The sequence below is a fragment of the Thamnophis sirtalis genome, unplaced genomic scaffold (assembly GCF_051295495.1).
Source record: "Thamnophis sirtalis isolate CommonGarterSnake01/CBP01778 unplaced genomic scaffold, rThaSir2_p1.2 scaffold_14, whole genome shotgun sequence".
Classification (NCBI taxonomy): domain Eukaryota; kingdom Metazoa; phylum Chordata; class Lepidosauria; order Squamata; family Natricidae; genus Thamnophis; species Thamnophis sirtalis.
Window position 1 is genome coordinate 47,188,061 of NW_028261394.1, and position 19,940 is coordinate 47,208,000.

At 45.2% G+C, this 19,940-nt stretch overlaps 2 protein-coding genes across 3 annotated transcripts in view; both read right to left on the minus strand.

The window, feature by feature from the left end:
- Positions 1–11,545, minus strand: part of LOC106546120 (dual specificity protein phosphatase 22-A) — a 17,468-nt gene extending 5,923 nt beyond the window's left edge. Inside the window, exons 1-7 of one of the 2 annotated variants that reach the window (XM_087729086.1) lie at positions 11,130–11,545; positions 10,911–11,004; positions 8,871–8,904; positions 8,363–8,445; positions 5,368–5,417; positions 2,512–2,586; positions 1,243–1,414 (exon numbers count right to left, since the gene is read on the minus strand). In XM_087729086.1, coding sequence (XP_087585212.1) covers positions 1,243–1,414; positions 2,512–2,586; positions 5,368–5,417; positions 8,363–8,445; positions 8,871–8,904; positions 10,911–10,931 — 435 coding nt within the window. In that variant the 5' untranslated portion in view covers positions 10,932–11,004; positions 11,130–11,545. Of the gene's footprint in view, positions 1–1,242; positions 1,415–2,511; positions 2,587–5,367; positions 5,418–8,362; positions 8,446–8,870; positions 8,905–10,910; positions 11,053–11,129 lie in introns of those variants that run through there. The other variant, XM_087729087.1, reaches the window with a different exon arrangement.
- Positions 11,546–13,397: 1,852 nt separating this feature from the next.
- COX4I1 (cytochrome c oxidase subunit 4I1) lies at positions 13,398–19,829 on the minus strand. Its single transcript, XM_087729090.1, has 5 exons — positions 19,697–19,829; positions 17,705–17,784; positions 15,977–16,141; positions 15,210–15,341; positions 13,398–14,085 (listed from the first exon to the last, which is right to left on the minus strand). Exons 2-5 carry the CDS (start codon positions 17,781–17,783, stop codon positions 13,949–13,951), a joined length of 513 nt encoding a protein of 170 aa, XP_087585216.1. The 5' UTR covers position 17,784; positions 19,697–19,829; the 3' UTR covers positions 13,398–13,948.
- Between the last annotated feature and the right edge of the window lie 111 nt (positions 19,830–19,940).

The following is a 19,940-nucleotide window of genomic DNA, read 5'->3' on the forward strand; positions in this document are numbered from 1 at the left end:
CACTGGATCACCAATCGTTGCAGCCCGTTCCTGCAGAAATAAGCTATCCAGAGAATGATGAAGCTGAAGTGTAAATTCATTTCAGAGAATCAATGAGAAAGAGAAACCAGCATTTCATTCAGTTTCAGAGTCAGAAGGAGTGGAAGAGCCCCAAGTCACAGCCTTGTGGCTGTGACTCTAAAGGTCAACCTGAAGCTCGCGATCTTACTCTTCGTGGTCTTCCGGGAAGCCCTTTCCAAAAGGCACGGCAAGAAGCCGAGAGTTATTCAGAGGTAGACTGCCTCTAAAAGAAGATAGATCAACAGCTTCTCCTTTTCGGTGAATGCATTAAATCGCTGTCACTCCCCCCTTTTTTTTAATTATCAAAAACCAGGAGCCTGATGGAGACCTATAGGGCTAACAAATTTTACAAAAAGATTATTCATCCATGAATAACATCTGATTTCTTTTTTTAAAAAAACCCCTATTTAGTACAGGGTTCTCCAATCTTGGCCATTTTAAGACCTGTGGACTTCAGCTCTCAAAATGCATTTTTTTTTATTATGGGAAAATGGGAGGGGGGATTTTACAGAGTTAGCTGGTATGTAGCCATAACAACATTCTTTCTAGAAAGCCAAGGTCATCCTTTGTCTCTGCACCTCTGCACCTGACTGGAACTGGATGGGTGGAAGCTGCCAGTGTGGCAGTGGACGATTGGACCATGTGATGGGCTTGTGGGTGTGCGGGCAAGATCTTGAACTTTCAACTGGGTGGGGAAAACCGGGAAGCTTTCAGATTCGGGTTTTCTCAGATGTGCCAACATGGCTCTCTTCATAAATTGCAACTTTGAGGAATCCTTTGCCTGGGACTCTGATTTAATTTTGGATGCTATTTGGATCCCCGACAGCCATACAAAAAGGGGACTGAAGCTTGTATGATGTGGTCTTCTTGGCCCTCATCCAGCCCTTAAGAGACCCCTGGTTACAAACATGCGAAAAAAGGCACATCAAACATGTGCGATATAAGATCACGGCATTACACTGTGCGCATAACTCAGTTCACTGGTTGTTTCTCGACTATCGTACCAATTCACGTTTTTGCCCCACCCATCTGTTTCCACAAAGACTTCCTAAGCATTAACTTAACCACCTTTTGTGGATAAATAAGTAATAATAAAAAGTAAGTAATTAATAAAAGCAAATTAATTGCACAAATGTGCAAATGACTCCAGGGTCAAACAAGGTTGCCCTTGTGATGCCTTACCTCTTGCAGCAACATAGTTTCGTACTCCTGAAGTTGTTTCTGAAACCCAAAGTTGGGGCTCACATAGGAACGGACAGCTTTGGCAGCGGCCAAACATTCTTTCCAGCCATAGTGGGTTACCGTCATCAGATAGGCCACCAAAATTGTGGTGCTACGAGAAACTCCCGCTAAGCTGTGTTGACGGAAGGGAGAAGCAACGACATGGAAAATATGTCAGGTCTGCAAGCCATCTTTTCTTTTGGACTTCAGGCCTGCCACACTGTCTACTATTCATTTTCTATTGTGGGAAAATGGGGGTGGTGGGAGATTATACGGAGTTGGATGCTATGTAGCCATAACAACATTCTTCTTAGAAAGCCAAGGTCATCTTTTGTCTCTGCACCTGGCTGGAACTGGATGGGTGGAATCTGTCATCATCGCAGTGGGAGATGGGACCATGGGGTGGAACTTGTGGGTGTGGGGGGCAAGATCTTGAACCTTCAACTGGGTGGGGGAAACCGGGAAGCTTTCAGATTTGGGTTTTCCCAGATGTGCCAACGTGGCTCTCTTCATCAATTGGAACTTTGAGGAATCCTTTGCCTCGGATTCTGATTTACATTTGGATGCTATTTGGAATCCTGACAAAATATTCACCACAAGACTCAGGATCCACAAGAGTTTCTTACTCAAGACAAAGTAACACTTGTAATTGTCCATCATCACATAAAACCATTCTTCTATAATCATGGCTTGTTTAACGTGCCAAAATTAACTGGATTCAACTAAATAATCAAGACACAAAGTGGGAACCAGTGAGATGAAATGGTTACGGCAGGGGTCTCCAACTTTGGCAAATTTAACCCTTGGGAGTTTTTAAGCCCACAAGTCTTAAAGTTGTCAAGGTTGGAGACCCCTGGGTTAAGGTGTCTGGTGAGGCTTGAGAAGACCTGGTTCAAATCCACCTTCGTCCAAGGACATGCACTGGCGGTTTTGCGGGAGGGGCAGATCTGGGAATCCAATTTTTCCACAAATAACATAACTAGATCAAGGTTTTCACACTTGGCAAGGATAAGATTTGTGGGCTTCAACACCCAGAATTCCCCAGTTAGCAGCTATGGACTTGGTCAACTCCTAAAATTCCCCTGCCACATTTCACCATCACTACCGCTATCATGCTTCTTAATAAAGCCACAAGATTTTAAAGTATGCTTATTTGCAGATATTTAAATTCCAAGAGTTTCCCAGGTTTCCTGGGAAAATAATAACAACAAAAAAGGCAGGACTACATACCAGTGGATGAGACAGCCTCCACCGTGCAGTCTACATTCATGAACAAAGCTGATACACTCTTTAAAATGTTGAATTCTGGAATGGAGAGGAGAAAGAAACATCACTTGCTTTGGGACTCTAACTAAACACTTCTCTTGACTAAGGTAAAGGTTCTCCTCGCACATACGTCCTAGTCGTTCCCGACTCTAGGGGGCGGTGCTCATCACCGTTTCAAAGCCGAAGAGCCAGCGCTGTCCGAAGACGTCTCCGTGGTCATGTGGGCGGCATAACTAAATGCCGAAGGCGCACGGAACGCTATTACCTTCCCACCAAAGGTGGCTCCTATTTTTCTACTTGCACTTTTTACTTTCGAACTGCTAAGATGGCAGAAGCTGGGACAAGTAACAGGATCTCACTCCGTTACACGGCGCTAGGGATTCGAACCGCCGAACGTACAACCTTTCTGATTGACAAGCTCAGCGTCTTAGCCACTGAGCCACCGCGTCCCTCTTGACCAGCAAGCGAGAATTCAAGAAAGAAAACTCAGCACACTATTGCTGTTCCTCGCAACAAGACATGATCTTGGGTGATGTCCCCCTGGAATTAAGGTCCTTCCAAGTGCCATCCTCCCCACCACCCACCACCCCTCTTATGTTTGGAGCAGAAATGGGGTGAGGGTCCCAAATGCCACCATTCATCTGTGATGGAGGGGTCAATCCATGCCACCCCGTTCTCAGCTAGCTTCTTGGAAAACCCTTTCAAAGTTCATGGGAGATTGTGAAATCTGGACTCCACAACAGGGTGCAAAAAATAGGCACTTCAGAGAAGCGTTTCCTTCCTTCGGCCACTGCTGGGAGGCATGTTGTGATTGCACAAAAAAATATGGAGGGAAGGCGGAGGAGTAAATAACCACCCGATTTTGCTGAAGAAGGATATTCTCACCAAAAAAAAAAAAAAAATCAGGGAGAATATTTAGCTCAGAAAGGAGACGCTTGCAAAAACACTTCCATGTTTGACTTCAAACATTCTAAAGAGGTTGAATTCAAAAGCCAAACATGGGGAGAGGGGGATTTCAAAATTGAAAAAAAAAAAGAAAACCAAAAGGGGTTGGCGATAACTTTTCAAAGCAAAATCAATGCTCAGTTAGGGCAGCACATAAATTTAACGTGTGATTATTAACTAGCAGCTGTGCCTTTGTCAAAGAAATTAAAAGGCCTTCGTACGTTAAGTGCGGAAAAACCAGAGGTTCAAGAAGTGTTTGGGGGAATCAATAAAACTGCCGCTGCTGATTTTGTGTGATTAAATGATTCACTCTTCTGTGTGTAAACCTGGGTGGGTTGAAGCCACAACCTTGTGCGTGTTTTCACACGTTCTGCCCAGAAGACAGGGATCAGCATAGCCTGTCCATCATCTGAATATTTCACCTATTTTCCTATCAATGCCACCGCATCTTTTTATCCAAGGATCTCATCTGGTCAATCACATAACTTTACTTTCTGGCAGAATAACAGAATTGGAAGGGACCTTGGAGGTCTTCTAGTCCACCCCCCTGCTCAAGCAGGAAAACCTAGATCATTTCAGACAACTGGTTGTCCAATCTCTTCTTTAAAAACTTCCCCCTTTTTTAAGCACCCACAACTTCTGGAGGCAAGCCATTCCACTGGTTAATTATTCTGTCAGGAAATTTCTCCTTAGTTCTAGATGGCGTCTCTCCTTGATTAGTTTCCACCCATTGCTTCTTGTTCTACACTCAGGTGCCTTGGACAATAGCTTGACTCCCTCTTCTTTGTGGCAACCTCTGAGATATTGGAAGACTCCTATCATGTGTCTCCTGGTCCTTCTTTTCATTAAACTAGAGATACCCAGTTCCTGCAACCGTTCTTCATATGTTTTAGCCTCCAGTCCCCTAATCCTCTTCCTTGCTCTTCTCTGCACTCTTTCTAGAGTCTCCACATCTTTTCTACATCCTGGAGACCAAAACTGGATGCTGTATTCCAAGTGTGGCCTTACCAAGGCATTATAAAGTGGTGTTAACACTTCACATAATCTTGATTCTATCCCTCTTTTAACGCAACCTTGGACTGCATTGGGATTTTTTGGCAGCTGCAGCACACTGCTAACTCATATTTAAGTGATTGTCCACTAGAACTTCAAGATCCCTCTAGCAGTTAGCGATTCCCCCGGAACAAGGAATAATAAAGAAGATACTGACGTGCGCAGAAATGGACAGGCTGACTCTAGAGCTGAAAGACAAGGATGAGACGGAATACTAGGAAATCTGGGACGAATGGTACCAATGGTTAGAAACGAGGGGAAAAAGTCGGGACAGGAAAACACGGATAAGTTAAGAATTGGAAAATACGGTATTAATATTGTATGATAGGTAGGAATTGGATATGTATATATATATTGATAGTAACTATATAATGAAAGGGATTAATGAGTAGGCAGTTTGACTGCCTAGACATACCTATGTAATGGATATAAACTGTTATTGTTGTAAGATCAAAAAAACTCTGGAAATGATTATGCCAGAAATGTCGCACGAAGTCCTACAGCTTTGATTCACCATCGAAGAAATCGTTGCTATTCAGCGTATGATGTGAGAACATGACAGAAGAGAAGTAAACTTAGACGCAACGCGACAACCAGAGGCGCATTAAAAAAGATCAAAGAAATGGAAGGGATGAGAACAGATTGTGTCTTCTGTGTTGTGAAAATAAGGCCATCAAGATACCGATGAGATAGAACGCCGCCATGGGGGTCTCGCTGTTCTATTTTGTTTTCTCGCCTCAAAAAAAATCCAAATTATTTCTGAAACGACTTTTTCTTTTTTTTTACCCTCGCAGCACGTGGAACAATTTTGAAACAACTTACAAGTTTTGATTGGAGGAGTCTGAAGCCGAAATGCAGAGGTAGGTCATGTCCTGAAATTTAAAAGAGAACGTTTATGGAGATCTAGCCGTGATTGGAATAAACATCAACAGGAAAAGGGCTTTCTTGATTTAAATGAAGAAGCACCACAATAGTTGTGGTACGCAACCAAAGCTGCAGTTTTGACCCAAAGCGTTGGCACATTCTGGGGGGATCCACCTGCTTTTGATGGGATCTCAGTGCATTTAGTTTAAGTGTCGCCTGCAATCCATTCAGAAATTCTAGCTGCCTTGCTGAATGAGAAGAGAAAGAGAAAGAGAAAGAGAAAGAGAAAGAGAGAGAGAGAGAGAGAGAGAGAGAGAGAGAGAGAGAGAGAGAGAGAGAGAGAGAGAGAGAGAGAGAGAGAGAGAGAGAGAGAGAGAGAGAGAGAGAGAGAGAGAGAGAGAGAGAGAGAGAGAGAGAGAGAGAGACCGATGGTGCCTCACTTTCGACTCTGTCTCCATCCTGTTTCTGGCTATTCTTGAACTGAAAGGGAAAATGGTCCGTCCAAATGACCATCGTTACTGTGGCCAAATTATATTGCCTAAATGTAACTTTCACTTTGGAGAAAGGGATCTGTGGGAATCACAGTTGTGGGGAAATCTCCAGCTCAGCAGTTTGGAGAGAGGAGAGGAGAGGATGAGGGGCAACTGCTAGGCTGGGATAGCAATAGCAATAGCAATAGCAATAGCAGTTAGACTTATATACCGCTTCATAGGGCTTTCAGCCCTCTCTAAGCGGTTTTTACAGAGTCAGCATATTGCCCCCAACAACAATCCAGGTCCTCATTTCACCCACCTCGGAAGGATGGAAGGCTGAGTCAACCTTGAGCCGGTGAGATTAGAACCGCCGAACTGCAGATAGCAGTCAGCTGAAGGGGCCTGCAGTATACTGCACCCTAACCACTGCGCCACCTCGGCTCCTTCACAATGCACAATGCGCAAAGCTAAAAATGTCTGCTGTGGAATAGTTCCTTCTCTTCTGGAGGAAAACAAGAGAGACGGACATGGCTTAAAACATGGAAATGCAGATCTCAGGAGCTTTGGTGGGGTGTGTTGCAACGTTGGCACCACAGCAAAATCATCCAGGCGGTTTGGAAGCTGCGCTCCCTCACAGCCCACCCAGCTTCTGAAGGAGGAGGAAGAGGAGGAGGAGGAGGAGGAGGAGGAGGAGGAGGAGGAGGAGGAGGAGGAGGAGGAGGAGGAGGAGGAAGCAGCCACCCTCTTCTGCCCCCCACTAGGCCGAACCCAATGCCTGGGAACTACAGCTTGTCTTGGCAATTCTTTCTCTGTGCCCTGGGATTGCCATATTACTCAATATATCCGTGTGTTTCCGGTTCCTCTTCTTTTTTTTCTTTTTTTTCCACTTTTCTGCCTTCCAACTCCGTCCTGTTGTAAAGCTGGTGGATGGGCTGAAATCTGCCAAGCCTCATCCTTGCATTGCTGCTCTTTGTCCGTTTTCCACAGTGGTCTCCAACCTGGGCAACTTTAAGACCTGTGGACTTCAACTCCTAGAGTTCCTCAGCCAGCTTTGCTGGCTGAGGAACTCTGGGAGTTGAAGTCCACAGGTCTTAAAGTTGCCCAGATTGGAGACCACCACCTTAACCCACCCGCACGCCCACGCTGCCTCCTTTCAAGGTGGGGATTTCGAACCAGGTGATAAGATGAAGCCCACCACGGTTTTAGCGCAGCGCAGCAAACCAGACCGTTGCCAGATTCGTGGAGAGGAGTTTGAGAGCCGGTTCTTTCTGATCTGCAGTCGGTTTCTGAGCCCAGCCTTCTCCAATCCGGTGATGGCCAGGGGAGATGTGGCTGAGTTGACCAAAAGGGCTTGGCGAGTTTAGACCCTACAAACTAGTTAAGGATGAACCGGATTTGGTCAACCGCTGAAGGTGTCAGAATAGGATCTAGAAAGTCAGAATTGCAGCCCCGTCTGAGCCGAGGTGGCGCAGTGGTTAGGGGTGCAGTACTGCAGGCCACTTCAGCTGACTGTTATCTGCAGTTCAGCGGTTCTAATCTCACCGGCTCAAGGTTGACTCAGCCTTCCAATCCTTCCGAGGTGGGTGAAATGAGGACCCAGGCCACTTCAGCTGACTGTTATCTGCAGTTCAGCGGTTCTAATCTCACCGGCTCAAGGTTGACTCAGCCTTCCATCCTTCCGAGGTGGGTGAAATGAGGACCCAGACTGTGGGGGCGATATGCTGACTCTGTAAACCGCTTAGAGAGGGCTGAAAGCCCTATGAAGCGGTATATAAGTCTAACTGCTATTGCTATTGCTATTTTTTTATTAAAAGTTTTAAAGAGTTTTACAATTATATACCTTCCCTCCCTCCTCCCACCACCACCCTGAGTCCATATCCCCTCCCACCCTCCCACGCCCCACAACCTCCCAGAGAAAATACAGGGTATAAACATTTAGCAACCATATACTAAAATAAACTAACTAACTTTAGCATCATCGCTCGCTTTAATTCCCCTTTTGTAAAGCTAACTTTACATAAGTTGTAACATTCCTTGCAAATGCAGTCCCATCTTAAAGACTGGAAGAGCAAATTAGGGTTAGATTGCCATGGAATATGGCTATGATCTCTAGGGGTCGAAAATGACTGGATGCTACATAATCAATCTATCCCATCGTAGGCTTAAAAGCAGGCTGGGTCTCTTAGGGCCAGCCACTCTCTCTCAGCCCTGGGAACAAAGCAATGGTAACCCATGAAGACATTACCAAGAAAAATCCATTGAGTTATATTCTTCTTGGGGGAACAAATGTGACTCATTCAGACTTGTGTGCTTCTGCTGCCCCCCACCGGTGGCAGTAAGTTATGGCATCTGTTTTCCCATGTAGACGGAGAGATGGCTACTCTTATGCCCTTCCACCACTTTGGAGCCGGGGGGCCTGAAATGTGCAGGACCGCCTCCCCCCCCCCCAAATGCCTCACATGGGGACTTGCCCTACTCACCTCCAGCAGAGGCTTGGCATTGTTGTGCACCGAAAGAATGTGGGTGATCCCATGTTTCGTCAGCGTCTCTTTGTCTTCAGCATCTGCAAAGCATCAAACGTTCCTTGAGATCCAAGAATGAACAAATGGATTTGGCCTTTGATGTGGACGATGTAGAAGCAACAGCAACACGGTTATATGATGGGCGGGGAGGGGGGGGGCAGCTAGTGTGCCTCCAAGGAAGTTCTGAAGAACTTCAGGAGATGCCCTGCAACCATTCATGGCTATTGCCCCCCATAAAAAAGAGACAAGAGTTCCGATTTCACTTCTGCGGCTGCCATCTGGATTTTGTCCATCATATCCTGTAGACATTCCTGTAACTGTTGTTATCTCAACGGTGCTATGGATCATTACCCTGGTCCATTCCTGGCCTGTTTTGACTAGGCTAGATCAAGGGAGGGGAGGAGCAGAATCCCATAACGCCAATCATCATCAGCATCTCCAAGAATAAAGCAGTGAAAGGACTTACCACTGATGCTCCCGAGGTAGAGGCCCTCAACCACCTAATGAGACACCAAGAAAGAACATGAATGCATTGTCTCCCATGCCAGAGGCGGAGAGGGGAGTGACTCCCTTGAGTAATAATACATCGTGGAAAGCAGCTATTTTACTCCACCCTACACCGATTAAGCCTCACCACACACGGTCTTACATCCAGAGCAACCCCACTTTGAGAAAGCTTCAGAGAAACTGAAACAGACGTAGAGAAGGCCAACGCAGTTTGGTGGTACCTTTCCCAACAATCAAATGCACTCAAAGACGGAAGCTTTTGTGAGGTGACTCTGCCTTCCATCGGATGAGTAAATGATGGAGGATTTAAATTGAGGTGAGGAGAAGGGAAGGGAAGATGGGTTGGTTAGAGGTGCAGCGGACTCATGAGAGAGATTATAAATATTTTATCAATCAACAATATGTGATAAAGTAATACTAAAAAACCCAAGTAGTATCATATACGGTACTTCAATATATAAAATCCCACAGAATTGGCTTTGCTGGCTGAGGAACTCTGGGAGTTGAAGTCCACAAGTCTTAAAGTTCCCAAGGTTGGAGACCACTGGTCTAGACGCTCGTTTTCACTGTCCTTTCCACCACCTACCTAGCAGATGGTCCTCAGAAAATCTCCAACAATCACTCACTGCATTCATGCATGGTCTGCATAATTGTGGTTTAATAACTAGAGGTTCTTAAGAAGAGACCTGGCAGCCACTTGTCTGAAATTGTATAAGGTCTTCTGCCAGGGGACTGGACTAGAAGACCTCCACGGTCCCTTCCAGCTCTATTCTGATTGATGATTGATTGATTGAAATCCCAATGAGTTGGGTTGATACGTCCCTGGAATTATGAACAGTGAAAGGGATCTTTCACTGGTTGAGAACAATTTCTTCTACTTCTTTATTTCTAACCAGAGTGGAGAGAAATTGGAGACCACTTCTCTGAGTCAGGAAGTCTAATTATACTTCAGTGAAACGATGACTCTCCCCGTTGTTTAGGGACACACATTGTAAACAAACCTTCTGCTAGGCAGATAGCTGTGTAAAAAAAAATATATAGCGATTCCTTCCTTCTTTTTTTCTTTTAAGCTCTGCTGAACATTTTGGGGCAGAGGGGGGAAAAAAATACAATTTCTTCTTCTGGCTCTTCAAGGAGCTTCAACTGCAGATGCCAAACCTCAACCAGTTCCTGCATGTTTCTTTGTTCAGATATTGCACGATAGCACCCACATGTGAGACAGTGTTTCTCAATTGGGAGAATCTTAAGATGGCTGGACTTCAGCTTCCAGAGTTTCCCCAGCCTACCAATGGAAGAGACAACGTTGATGCGCTGATGCATGGACCAAGAATGGATGGAGAAAAGCTGGATTGCAGGAGAATGATGCAAGACGGCCATATTCCTTTCCTGTTCCCCCTCTCTTCCCTTCCAGCTCCTGCTTATTGTTTTAAATCGTGACCCGTCAAAACCGCGGTCCACTAAAGCGCGCCCGATTAAAGCGCGTACCTGACGTGATCAGCAGCGCGACAAATACAACCGCGGAGAAAAAAGGGCGCTTTAAAAAGCGCTTTTAAAGCAAGCCGATTCACATAAAGGTAAGGGTTAGGTTTAGGGTTATTGTTAGGTTAAGGGTTAGGGTTAGGGTTACGTTAAGCGTTAGGGTTAGGTTTAGGGTTAGGTTAAGGGTTAGCGTTAGGTTTAGCGTTAGGTTAAGGGTTAGGTATAGGGTTAGGTTTAGGGTTAGGTTAAGGGTTAGGCTTAGGGTTAGGTTTAGGGTTAGGTTTGGGGGGGTTAGGTTTAGATTTACGGGTTAATTTTAAGTTTCCCGCTCACAGCGTGCTCTTTTCGTCGCGCTGTGATGACGTCACATACGCGCTTTCGTCGAGCGCGCTTTAGTCTACCGCGGTTTTGCGGTGGAACCGTTTTAAATGACCCCTCCCTCTTTTTTTTGCAACCGAGCCATTCTGCACCCACCCACGCCTTTTGTGGGGGCCCTTTCTAGGAAACGTTAGCATTCTACCTTGCTCATGCCGATCCCCATGACAAATCCTTCGTTCTTTGGTGGGCCAGCAAGGGCAACTTTCGCTCCGTGTATCTCCTTGGTCTGCGAGACCCTGCAAAGCAAAAAAGCAGATGGCACCAAAGAAAAGAAAATGTTCTTGTTCCAGCTGCACCCTATTTCAAAGAGGGAGTGTGTGTTGTGTGTCCAAAGGGTGTGTTTGTCAAAGGAGAAGCAAACCTGGGAATGAGGAAAAGGGCAGGGACCCAAGAAGCTGGCAATGTCTCCTTCCACTCCCTCGGGCGTCTCTGGTGCTTTTCTGGGCGCAGGACAGCTGCTGTTACCGCCTGTCAGCCCGACGGAGCCTTCTAAGGTCACCCAGGACAGAGGGAGGCGGGACCCCCGGGTGGGTTGGACCTGAGACAAGTGGTCAGTTGATTTGGGATGCCTGCGTGTGGCACTGTTCCCTCGGTGCTCCTTCCCAGTCCTGTAAGTCACTGCAACCCAGTTGCTGCCAAGGAGAACATCGGAATAGCAAGAGTTGGAAGTGACCTTGTTGGTCTTCTAATCCAACGCACGGCTCGAGCAGGAGATGCTATATAATTCTGGACAAATGGTTGCCCAATCTCTTGTGAAAAAAAACCCTCCAGTGTTGGCACACCTACAACCTCTGGAAGGAATCCGTTCCACTGGGTTATTCTCAGAAAAATTCTCCCGAGTTTTAGGTTGCTTCTGTCGATTAGTTTGTTGATTAGTTTCCACCCATTGCTTCTTGTCCTACCCTCAGGTGCTTTGGAGAATAGTTTGACTACCTCTTCTTTCTTCATTGGTATTGTGCTAGACTGGGCTTTTATAATCTGAAATTTTTGACACGCACCCTTTCTTTGTGGCAGCCCCTCAAATAATGAAACATTGCTATATAATGTCACCTCTAGTTCTCCAAGAGGTTGTGTTGCAATACACATTAAGTTCTTTGTAGAAGGCTCTTCATTTGGGAGGGGGAAAAGGACATCATGACAGGGGTCCTTTGGGAGACCAAAGGTCTATTGTTAGCTAAAAAGGGCCTGAGTTTCTTCAACCGTCCTGTCTCCATGACAGGTTGTAATGCAAACCGATCCTTTTCTAGTTTCAGTAGGGTGTTGGAGCTTCCCATCTTAGTACAAAATGGAGAAGAGAATTCTGATATGCACTATGGAGGAGGAAGAGGAGGGGGGAAGGCCAATAAATTGGGGAGGAGGGCTGAGAACTTCCACCTTTTTACTAGTCCACATTGTAGGAGGAAAACTGTGCTAGTCTTAAGCTAGTCCAATGTTCTGATTCTTCCTAAATTTTATCTCTCCGGGATTTTCACTATTGTTTTCCTCTGGAGACGGCAACACCACTGGAGTACCGCGGCCAAAATTGGAAGATCTCCCTGCCCTGCGGCAAACATCATGGTTCCCCACCAAAGTCCAGCAGAAACCCACTTTCTTTTCCCTCCGTCCCTATCCTGATAGATGAAGCCCAACAAACATGGAAAGCAACAAGAACTCCGTTCAAGCCCTGAGACGTCTTCCCCAATTTTTTATTTTCCTTTGCTTGTTTGTTTTTAAATCTTAAAAGAGTTAGGCGGCCCCCGAGATTATACTTCAGATGCTTTCGGCTTAAGTCTCCGACACAAATCGTTTGGCATATTTTATATGGAATGGGACAACTTGCAGCAACTTGCCGTGGAACAATTTAACTATTGAATTATTTAAAACAGCTATTTTAATTTTTTGTCATCCACATTTCATTCTGTCCCATCCTTTGCATTCTTTAGAGATTCTATTCCATCGTTTCTTTAATAGGAGAGTAACTTCTTTTCCAAAGCAAGCTGTCCCATGGCGAATTGGCCCTGGTGAATTGTCACACTTTATTCTACATATCAGTGATGGCGAACCTTTTTGGCACCGAGGGCCCAAACTGGAACATTCATGCACGCGTGTGCATGTCAGAGTGCCGGAAACCCGAAGACAGCTGGCACATGCCTGTTTTTTTACTGTTTGGGGGGCCATTTTTGGCTCAAAAAATGGCCTGATTTGGGGGCATTTTCAGGCTGTTTTGGGGCACTTTGGGGCATGTACCAGCTGGCAGGTCATGGCACGCACGCCATAAGTTTGCCATCACGGCTATATACGATTGTATCAATAGTTGGATTATTAATTCCATTCCCAAAGCACAAGAATTGACTTGCACAAAATACCAAGTTGGCTTCATCAAACCATCTCCCATTTCAAATTCCTCTCCTTAATCAACTCTGCCCCAACAGAATGAAATGTGTGCCCTGAAGAGAGCTGCGTACAAATTTTTGTGATCAACTGAACTTAAATCCCTTCCTGTAGAGTTAAGGAACAAGTTTCAGAAAGCCAGGAGTCCAACTGTCAAAAGGATTACTGCCTAATCCTACAAATTTAAACATGCTTTTATTTATTGCACGGTTCCAAAATATGCAGCTGAATGTTTTTGCCTGGAATTTTTTTAAAAAAAAAACAGGGTTGCTGCAATTACAGCAAATTGCTTAATCCCGCCCGGGTCCGAGTTATAAATTCCCGCCAGATAAATGACTACCAATTCTGAACACGTAGCATAATTTATCAATTTCTGCTGCCAGAACACAAAAAATTTGAAGCCCCAATTGCTGACGGAAGATGCCCCATCCTATTAAGGAAGATTTGACTGTCGCTGGCTCAATAAACTCCATTTAACTCAACAAGTCGGTGATTTTAAACGATTTTAAACAGATCGTTCCACACCAAATAAAGAGCCAAATGCCTCTTCTTCTTTTTTTTTTTTTAAGTGTAATTTTTAATCTTCCTGCAAAAAAAAATATTTTGCGAATAAGATTTAGTTTAGGAGCAATTTTGCACATTAACCTTTAGGAACAGTTCAACAATTCCGGGTACATCAAGCGCTTATGGTTTAAACAAGAATAGGATTCTATTTCATCCTAGGCCGAAGCCGGGCCACAACCTAGAGATGAAGAAATGGTTTCAGACTTTCACATCCCGAGAGAAATCCGAGGGGCTCCTGAAGGTTTTTTATTTTTTCCACTCGTTCTTCTCGTAATCCCACTTGGAGCAAAGGCCGGTAATTGGGTCCGGTTTCATATCCAGATGCTTCCGGAGCTCCATGGCTTTCCAATCCTCCGATAAAGTGTGGGGGACCGGTTTCAGAACTGCAGTTGGATGAGATCATGGTTTGAGACAATCAAGAGTTAGCCAGCAACAACTAACCTCTCCCAAGCGATGGGTGGGTGGCGGGCCACGGTTTGTGCTCTCCAAAGAGAAAAAGGCTGTTAAGGTTAATTCAGATGCTCGCTTGTGTTCGCAAATCCACGGTCCGTCTGTAATCTGTACACCCACCTAGAGCCCCCTTAGCTCATCTCTCTTTACATGTTTCGAAAGACAAAAGGAGGACTGACTCCAACTATGCAGGGGTCTGCAAAATTGAGGCAGATTAGCTAAGGACGACGGTATTGAATCATGGCTTCAATTCATTTGAGATATGTGTGTCTGTAAATGTATGTCCTGGATTTTGGGAGGTCTTTTAGTTTCTCCTTCCTTCCTTCCTCCCTCCCTCCCCTTTTTCCGTTCCTTTCCTTGTCTGGTCTTCCTTTCCTCCCTCCTTTCCTCCCTCTCCTCTTTCCTTCTCTGGTGTTCCTTTCCTTCCTCCCTCCTTCCTTTCCTCCCCCTCCTTTCCTTTCCTTCCCTTCTCTGGTCTTCCTTTCCTTCCTTCCTTCCCTTTCTCCCTTCCCTTATAGCAATAGCAGTTAGATTTATATACCGCTTCATAGGGCTTTCAGCCCTCTCTAAGAGGTTTAAAGAGTCAGCATATTGCCTCCACAGTCTGGGTCCTCATTTCACCCACCTCAGAAGGATGGAAGGCTGAGTCAACCTTGAGCCGGTGAGATTTGAACCCCTGAACTGCAGATAACAGTCAGCTGAAGTGGCCTGCAGTACTGCACCCTAACCACTGCGCCACCTCCTTCTTCCTCCCTTTATGTTTCCTTTGGGTTTAATTTAAAAAGAAAAAAAAAGAAAGACTTGGAAAGGCCAGTATAAGGGTTCTCTTGGGCTCGAACGTTTACTGCCCCACCATCCTTCCTCGTATCAGGAAGCCAAACAAAATGTGAAAAGCTACTTAGAAAGGCCCACCTGTCTCTTTTTCACTAGACAAAATTCTCCCACCAGTAGAAACATGGGAGTGAGGGGTGTGTGTGTGTTATACGTTGAATATTCTACTCCCATCGATTTCCCCGTGCCCATTGTTTAAAGAAGTCCCTGAAAGGGGATGGCTTACCATACAGAACCTCCCAAATGAAAAAGAGAGCCGCGAGGCCAACCATGTAGCCAGCTAATCCGATCGCGGTCTTCCAATCGTTCGACGGCTTCAGCATTTCAGGAAAGGTCTTGTCAAATTTGATGTGGTAGACTGGAACGAGATGGGGGGGGAGAGAGAGAGAGAGAAGGAAAGAGGGAAGGGGGACAAAAATCCTTCTTTGTCAAAGTACAAAATATTCCCAAAAAGAAAAGAAATGAAATGTAGCCAGACCAATGCTCACAACTGAACACACACATTTACATACAGGTAGCCCTCAAACTTACGACTGTTCAAAATTACAATGGAGCAAGCTTCCCCCCCAAAGGTACTTATGACCCAGTTCCCAAATTCTGACAGCTGTCCAATCCCGGTGGTCACCTGATTTGCAATTTGGGCATTTGGCAACCGGCCCGCATTTACTTTATAGCATCCCAACAACTCTGATTTCTAACACTTTTGGTGAAAACCAGTGTTTTCTTCCAGGTGTTGTCAAAAACACCCTAAACACCCAAATACTAAACAATGAATCACATAACCACAGTTGGGGAAAAATAACACCACCCAAGGTCATAAAATTGCATCAGTCATGTGATGACCTGCTTTGCCATCATCAAAGACTTGAAACTAACTGGCAGACTTCACTGCAGCCGTAATTCAAGGGACGACCTGCATTTAAATAGGCCAGGTCATTTTTTGTTATTAAGTTTCTTTTGATTTCCTCTCTCCCTCTCTGCGGCGTTACTCACGAGCAATCTTCTCTTCTGGGGTGAGGGAGGTCCAGGACCCCTTCTCTTTCTCTTTCAGAGCTTTCTGCTCGGGGGTCAGGTCTTGTATAAACGGAATATCCGGCAAAGGAATCAGAGGGTAATCCTCGTAGACGGGCTGAGTATATTGTGGCGCTTTTGTAACTTCTGTTGACAATTAAAAAAAAAAAAAAAAACGTCTTATTCTAATATATGACCTGGAAGCTTTGAAGGACATTAGCAGAAATATAAAATAATTAAATAATTGATAATTACTGAATAATTTAATAATTAAATTGGATGGACTCCGGGGGATGGTAGAGGACGGGAAGGCCTGGAGGAACGTTGTCCATGGGGGTCACAATGGGTCAGACACAACTTCGCAAGTAACAACAACAATAATAAACAGAAGGAACAGAAAGAAAGAACAGAAGAATAAGCATCAAAGTTTTCATTCTCCAATGATTTGACATGGCCAAAAAAAAAAAAAAAAACTTGGTCTTTATTATTCCTTTAGAAGCAGCTATTATGAAGAAGTCCTGAAAATTAGATTTGGATCCAAATCGATGAGAGGCAAGGCAAAGGATAAAAGAGGACGACGAATGAAGGCAAATATACATGTCCCAGGATAGTGTTACAGGAGCCAATCTGGGTCCGTCACTGGGACCAGAATTTTAGTCTTCCAAGTTGGTAGACAGAAGTTCCCTGAGGATGGGCTCCAACACAAGTGTGAACACCCGGAAAACTAGACCTCTGGTCCCAAAAACTGATTGGCCCAGATTGTTGGATCCTGCAAAACAGACTGAGATCAACTTGGCTGCGTGTTTAACCTGAGTTCTCTACTAGGTAAATACAGGAGCTGTCATTTTAATTTTTGAGAAGTTTTATTATTTAGTGCATGATGAGAACACCGCAAAAGAATTAAGAGAATTTAGAGAACTATTAGCAAGGGAGTTTGCATCCCTAAATCGAAATGCGCTAGTCAGAAACTTAGACTTAGGCCCAGGGAACCTGCGAGACCACCTACTGCCACCAGTAGCCCCCCACCGTCCAGTGCGATCCCACAGAGTTGGCCTCCTCAGGGTGCCGTCGGCCAGATAGTGTCAACTGGTGACCCCCAGGGGGAGAGCCTTCTCTGTGGGAGCGCCTTCCCTCTGGAATGAGCTGCCCCCGGAGCTTCGCATAATCCCCGACCTCCGGTCCTTCCGACGTGCCCTAAAAAGTTGGCTTTTCCAGCAAGCCAGCCTGGCCTGAACAAAACAAATCAAATTATCGATTACTGTTAATTTTAATTCTTTTTTTAAAATAGCAATAGCAATAGCAGTAGACTTCTATACCGCTTCATAGGACTTTCAGCCCTCTCTAAGCGGTTTACAGAGAGTCAGCATATTGCCCCCAACAACAATCTGGGTCCTCATTTTACCCACCTCGGAAGGATGGAAGGCTGAGTCAACCCTGAGCCGGTGAGATTTGAACCGCTGAACTGCTGATCTAGCAGTAGCCTGCAGTGCTGCATTTAACCACTGCGCCACCTTGGCTCTTAGAAATGTGTCATTGTCAATTTTAATTGGGTTTGGGATATCCTGTTTAATTTCTTCTTAACTTTTGTATTATATGTTTCTTTTAATGTTGTATGCCGCCCTGAGTCCTTGGGAGAAGGACGGCATATAAATCGAATAAACCTAAACTATTTTCAAGCTACCAGTTAAGATGATTCAATGGCTGGCTTACCATGTCCGTGAGCTTTTGCACAGACAGAAGTGGATAAAACCCGCCTGCCAATAAGGCTGAATGCCCTAGCAGCCAACATCCTGAAACAGAAAAAAAAAGACCATTATATACCACAAATTACTAAGAATCCAGCACTTGCAATGTTCTCCCAAATGCCATATTTTTTCAGGTATCCCAAGAGTTACTGTTGTGTTTGGAAATGATGCTAATTTAGACTGAGGTCCATATGAATAAAGGGATATTCTAAGCAACAATAGGAAGAACAGAGAGGGTAGGGAAGAAATGTTTCAATCCCAACATACGATTCTGTGTTTAGCAGACACCCCAGGGAATATTTCTATTTAATCTGCTTTCAAGGGATATTTTCAAGATACAGCCAATCCTAACCACCCTAAATCACAAATATGTCCAGTTTCATAATGTTTCCTTCTCCACAACCACAGTCCGTTACAGAGCTGCTTTAAAAAGTCAATCCCAGTGAGTTCAGTTTACTTCCCATCAAGATGGGCAGAGACAGACTCATTCTCATGAAGCTTTATATCCCCGTTATTGTCTAGAATCCTCAACACCTGGGAACAGGTGAATTTTGCATGAGGCTATTTTTATTCTGCCTATCCTATCATCTCTTTCTCTTATATATTATCTATCTAGCCATCCATCATATCATTTCTCTTACATATAATCTATCCTAACCTAATCTATCCTACCCATCAGTTATCTCTATCATTTATCTAGCTATCTATCTATCTCATCTCCACCTACTATCTGTCTGTTATCATTTCTACCTATTATCATATCTATCTATCCATCCATCATCTCTCACCTATTATTTTTATCCACCTACCTACCTACCTAATCTCTACCTATCTGTCTATTTATTATCATTTCTACCTATTATCATATCTATTCACCCATCCTATCATCTCTCTCACCTATTATTTTTATCTATCATCTATCTATCTATCTATCTATCTATCTCTATCTATCTATCTATCTATCTATCTATCTATCTATCTATCTATCATCTATCTATCTATCTATCATCTATCTATCTATCTATCTATCTATCTATCTATCTATCTATCTATCTATCTATCTATCTATCTATCTATCTATCTATCTACCTACCTACCTACCTACCTACCTACCTACCTACCTACCTACCTAAACACATAGTTAAGCCTACCTCCCACATTATTGCTGCTACTGGCGTTATTCTCTCACCTGTCTATTTTCCCCCATATAACCACCACCCTGTCAGGTGGGTTAAACTGAGAGAAAAGAACTGGACCGAAGTCACATAGTTGGCATCTATATTCTTATCTTCTCTCACCCCCCCCCTCCTCCTCCTTTCAACAACAACCCTGCAAGGTGGTTTGGGCTTTCTAGCCCCTTCACCCCCCCCCCCTCACTCCCAAACCGAACTATTTTCCAAATTCGCCCATCAGGGAATCAAGGGGGCAGGGCTGCAAGGTGGGAGGTTACAGAAATATTTTAGAATATTCTAAATGGATAAATAAACAGTTCCCCCTTGTTTGACATGCCAGCCCCAGGAGCGGGCTGTGTGTGTGTGTTATCTGTGTTTGTGTGTATGTGTGTGTGTGTGTGTATGTGTGTGTATCTCTCTCTGTATCTGTCTCTCTCTGTGTATGTGTGTGTATCTGTGTTATCTGTCTCTCTCTGTCTCTCTCTGTGTGTATCTGTCTCTGTGTGTGCATGTGTGTGTGTGTATATCAGTGGGGAGCTCCCCCCCCAACAAAAGATGCCCCCCTTCCCGCGCATAAGCGGCCCTTACTCGCGAGGGATCCTATGGCACCCTCCACCTCCTCCCGCCTCAACAGAGAGCCCTCGGCTGCGGACGATGGGAGTTGTAGTACGGGGCGCTACGCCTCCCCCTCAGCCCGGCCCGCGTCTCCCCCCCCCCGCGGCCTCTTCGCCTCCCGTCCTTCGGGGGACCCTCCCTCCTCGCCCGCCCTCCCGCCAGCCACCCACCCGCCGCGGCCCGTGTCCTCTACAGCCGGAGATGGAGGACGGAAGGAGAAAACGGGAGACGCAGCGCAGGGCAGGCCGGAAGTGGGGAGGGAGCGAGGCACGACGGGATAACGGCGGACTCAGCCCGGAAAGAGGAAATGGGGGAGGAAAGGAGCGGGCGCCGTAGAGCTACGAAGGGAAGAGTAGCCCGTTTCCTCCTTTTCTTTCTAGGGGCGAGGTGGAAAGGACTCTTCATTGCTCAGCT